The sequence below is a fragment of the Papaver somniferum genome, chromosome 4 (genome assembly GCF_003573695.1).
Source record: "Papaver somniferum cultivar HN1 chromosome 4, ASM357369v1, whole genome shotgun sequence".
Taxonomy (NCBI): domain Eukaryota; kingdom Viridiplantae; phylum Streptophyta; class Magnoliopsida; order Ranunculales; family Papaveraceae; genus Papaver; species Papaver somniferum.
In genome coordinates, this window is record NC_039361.1 from 3,443,021 (window position 1) to 3,447,713 (window position 4,693).

General features: G+C 38.1%; 1 protein-coding gene across 1 annotated transcript; it reads right to left on the minus strand.

Annotated features, from left to right (window-relative positions):
• Window positions 1-4,079: 4,079 nt before the first annotated feature.
• On the minus strand, window positions 4,080-4,400 carry LOC113271819. The gene has a single exon (XM_026521743.1). It carries the CDS (start codon window positions 4,398-4,400, stop codon window positions 4,080-4,082), a length of 321 nt encoding a protein of 106 aa, XP_026377528.1.
• Window positions 4,401-4,693: the final 293 nt, after the last annotated feature.

Genomic DNA, 4,693 nt, shown 5'->3' on the forward strand with positions numbered 1-4,693 from the left:
ATGTCGGTACAAAAGTTACTTTTTACCTACCACGGAATATTCTATCGAATATGCTACCGGCATAGTTGAATTCTAACGTTAAAAACATATAGGCAGCAGTGTCTTCCGAAGCTAAATACCGACATGTAAAGTTAATTAACTACCACGCCGGATCTATGTACTGGCGTGGACTCTTAGATAACGATAGCGTCGGAAGTCTGTACCGGCGTTGTTTAATTTTAACGTTACTATGCCGGTACCTACAAAAAAAACATACAGGAAGTAGTGTTTTCCAAAACTAAATACCCGCATGGTTTACTAAGTATGGTCCGCGCCGGAACCTCCTACCGGCGTGGTAACTTAGATCACGAGCATGCCAGAACCAGCATTACCGGCATTTCTTCAAATATATTTTTAATGCCGGAAGCGTCTCAAAATTGGTCTTCAGTTTCTGTGCAGTTCGACCATGCCGGGACTGTGATCGAGCATGCCGGAACTCAGTTCCGGCATAGTATTTAATTTTTCTTTTTTGGAACTACTTTATTTTCTTTTCGTTCGATCCTTAGGTTGTGACATGTATTGATCCAATAAATGCAAAACCGCTCGGTCGGAATACTATAAAATGCCTCCGGTATGTTACCAAATATTTCTTTTCACCTAGTATCTTGAATATTACCAATGGATTGCTTGTAATGAACCTTATAATCCCCCATTGTTGTCCTTATGTAGGGAATAAAATATCCAAAGGAAGCAATTTCTTGGGCTAAAGAGACTGCTCTAAAGAACATGTGTGTGTTGGTGAGGAATACCCAAGGTTCAAAAAGCCGTTTTGAGATGGTTTGCGAGAGAAGTGGGCAATACAAGGAGAAGAATATCCACAAGAGAAAGGATTATGTATATCCAAAGAAGACTAATAGGGTATACAAGACTCATACAAGGAAGGATAATTGCCCCTTTAAGCTTGTATTCCGTTTAAATGACAAGAATAATGAATGGGATTGTGAGGTTTCGTTCGGCCGTCATAACCACCGGGATCCGAAAGATTTTGTTGGTCACTCCCTAATTGCGAAGCTAAAACCTCATGAAATATAGGATGTAAAGAGATTGACCAAAGCATTTATCAAACCAGGACAAATTCTCAGAGGCTTCAAGGAAAATAATAAGACGAACGTCTCTTCTCTAAGTACAATTTATAGCGCACAAGCAAGTTTTAGAAAGGTGGAATGGGAAGGGAGGAGCGTTATGCAAGAATTCGAGAAGATAGTTTGGGATTAAAACTACACGCGTATCATTAAAAGAGGGCCGAACGAAAATCCCCTTCAAATATTCATTTCGCATCCTTTTCTTTCACAATTGGTTCATACATGTTGTGGTGTTCTTATGATGGATTGCACCTACAAGACAAACAAATATAATATGTCGTTGTTGAACATCGTGGGGCACACATCGGACAAGATAACATTCACATTGGCTTCGTGTTTAATGGAAAACGAGAGGGACTATAATTATCATTGGGCATTACATATGATGTCGATGGAGATGGAAATTGTGGCTATCATGCCGTGACCAAACAATTAGGAATCTTCGAGACAGCGGTTAGTAAAGGGATGACACCATGCCGATATGCTAGAATGAGGATGTCCAAACAACTTGTGAAAAAGAGGAGCTTTTATGAGCAATTGGTTGGTCAAGGAGAGGGGTTTGATAATATGTATGCTCAAGTGTTAGGGACGGAGCATGAAATGGAGTTACTTCCTTCTCAATATTATATGAGAATGCCGCTTTGTGGGCATTTAGTGGAGGATACATTTAGATGTGTTGTTCATTATTTTACCCCCACCTTAGAAGTAACATTTACACCAAAATGGAAAAAATGCGAAGCATCCCTTTGGAAGAGAAGAGTTGTTTTGGCGTTCGTGAACGGTAATCATTTCGTTATTATAAAACTCAAGGAAAATTGTCCATTGCCCCCTGTTTGTGCGATGGTTAAAAACAAGGATCTAGATCCCAATATCTGGAAGGGATGGATGGCATTGTATGAGGAAAATCACCAATTTTGGGATGTGTTGGCCTTATCAAAGAAACCTCTCCAAGAGGAGAAGATGCCACTTCATACGTGTGGAATCGATGATGAGTAATCAGGCTTCACATAATTTACAACCAAATCATATTGACCAGAATCCCTTACTATTGTTTGGACCTCTTCACATTCCTCAGAAAAATTCCAACCATCCGCGGCTTGGTTTCGGCAAACACGCACAACCTTCTTATGATCCTAGAATTAGGAGATAATACAATTAAGAGATTTTACATAAATACACAACAATACATATGCACAAGATAAAAAGGCTTACATAGGTTTGATAGATAGTACGAGCCCACGAGTCTTTGTATCCAAATAGTTTTTTCGGTTCCGGAGCTTCACCCCAAATTCTACCACGTTCAAGGTCAGGTATCATGTCATCAATGTGAGGAAGGTGAGAACCTTTAACTTTTACTTTGATTGCGCCCTTGCCCTTCTTGCCCTCGCCTTGTGTTGGTTATTGACTTAGCCCACCAACTTCGCTTTGGCTTGCTAATTGACTTGGATGAACCTCATCATCTTCCTCCTCACTTTCCTCTTCATCATGCTCATCGTCCTCAACAGTTCCAGTAGGTTCACGGATTACAGGTTGACTACGGTCACCACCACTCTCCCAAATTATCCCTCTTGTATCAGCCCCCAAACGCTTTTTGCTACCTTCATTTTTCCCTCAAGGAGGCAAAGACTATGGAGTATCAAGACCGTCCTTCCTTCTTCTCTTAGGGACAACATCTTTAGTTTTTCTTTTGTTAGCTTCCTTGGCTTTCGACCTATATCATAAGCACACGAAATGAATATAAGACAACTCATTTTCAGTTTAAGCACCGGCATAGACTCACTTAAACAAACCACGCCGGTACATAGCTCCCGGCATAAAAACTTAGCAAATAACTCTTGTCGGTACACTATACCGGCAGTGGACATTAACTATCGACAATGCCGATAGTCTTATGTAATTCTCCAGGATACCAAAAGATCACTACCGACACTCTCAAAATAAATCAAATCCATCCCGTAACTTGTTACAGGCATACAATGCAACCTAAAACCTATGCCGGTACTTGTGACAAATTCATAGGTGTTCCTATAAGTTTTAAGTCCACTACCAGCATACACGAGTTATTATTAAGGAATGTCGTCACCTAAAACCGGCATAGTATTCAACCCAATTTCTATGCCGGTACATAACATTCAGTTTCAGGGTTTGAAAATGGCATTGCATTCATGCTAACATCTAAGCCGTAAATTAATACCGACATTGTATTCATTCTAGATTGAATACCGTAACTCAGTACCGACATTGTATTCATACATATTTCAGTGTCGGTACTCTCTGTAACTCAACTGTTTGAGTTAGGGTTCGTGATTCTAACCTAAACTCATTGCTATAAATCGATTTAAACACTTATAAAATAGTTTAAAATCACTTACCTTCTCACAGAAGCCATGTTTACGAGAGGTTGATTGTCCGAGTTCGCTGCTTCTGCTTCTTGCTCTTGAGCAATCTTAGCAAGTCTTTGTTTCAATTTATGTTCACCAATCGATTTTGAGTTCGATTGGGCATTTGATTTCTTTCGTGGAGGCATTGTCATGATTCGAGTAGGTTAATCGACGAAGAAATTTTTGAATCGACGATGAAGAACGAATGAAGAAAAAACTTTTTCAATTAATACTCGATTATTTAATAAACTCTCTTAAATAATATCTTTGGCCGGTCCCGAGTCGGGGACGACGTGCTAAATTAATAATTCGCTAAAATTATAAGATAACACATTTTTGATTACCTATGTAGACCCCATATGAAATATAAATTAATAACGCATTATATATATACTCAATACATTAATTATTTACAAATACTTTTTTAAAAATGATTTAATTGTCTTCGGTTTTTTTTGCTAAAATCAATATCGCATTGAATTTCATGCATCTCTAATTTTTCTTATCATTGTAAGTAGCTCAGCAAAAAATTATTCAATGTGATTGCCACTTTAATAGCTTCGTTTCGTGAAGGGAGCTATATTGTAGAATTTCCATCTTCTTCTTCCACATCTTTATCAGTTCCCATAACGCTCTCGAGATTTTCTTCATCAGTCAACAACTGTGTAACTTCATTTTCTTTCGCATATTTTTGGACATCTTCGGCATTGCGATCACCCAACTTCTTGGTCAAATTTTGCAAGTCTCGAGTGATTTCAATGTCTATATGTTCATCCAAATTGTCTAAACTTGTGTTATCTGTTGATCGAAGTTTACAATGACGAAAACAGTTTACAAGTATACTTGTACGAACATCGATAGTCCATGCTGAAATTGCGCGATTCATTGCATCTAACATATTTATTATTTATGGATTTGACGTCCCTAATTCATAGCCTTCCAAAAGACCTCTGTAAAATCGACGACGATAATACATTTCTAAAGCTCGTATAAACCCCTGCGTCACAAGGTTGAATTTCTAAAGTTGTCTTTGGTAGCAAAAAAAAAATCACCATTTTGCAGTCCTTCGATAGTTTTTGGATGAGCAGGGAAATTATCCACAATCAAGAGAACTTTTCTTGCAGCCATTAATATACAAATTAATAATTATTAATTTATTGGTTAATTAATATCTCGTTTAATTAATAAATT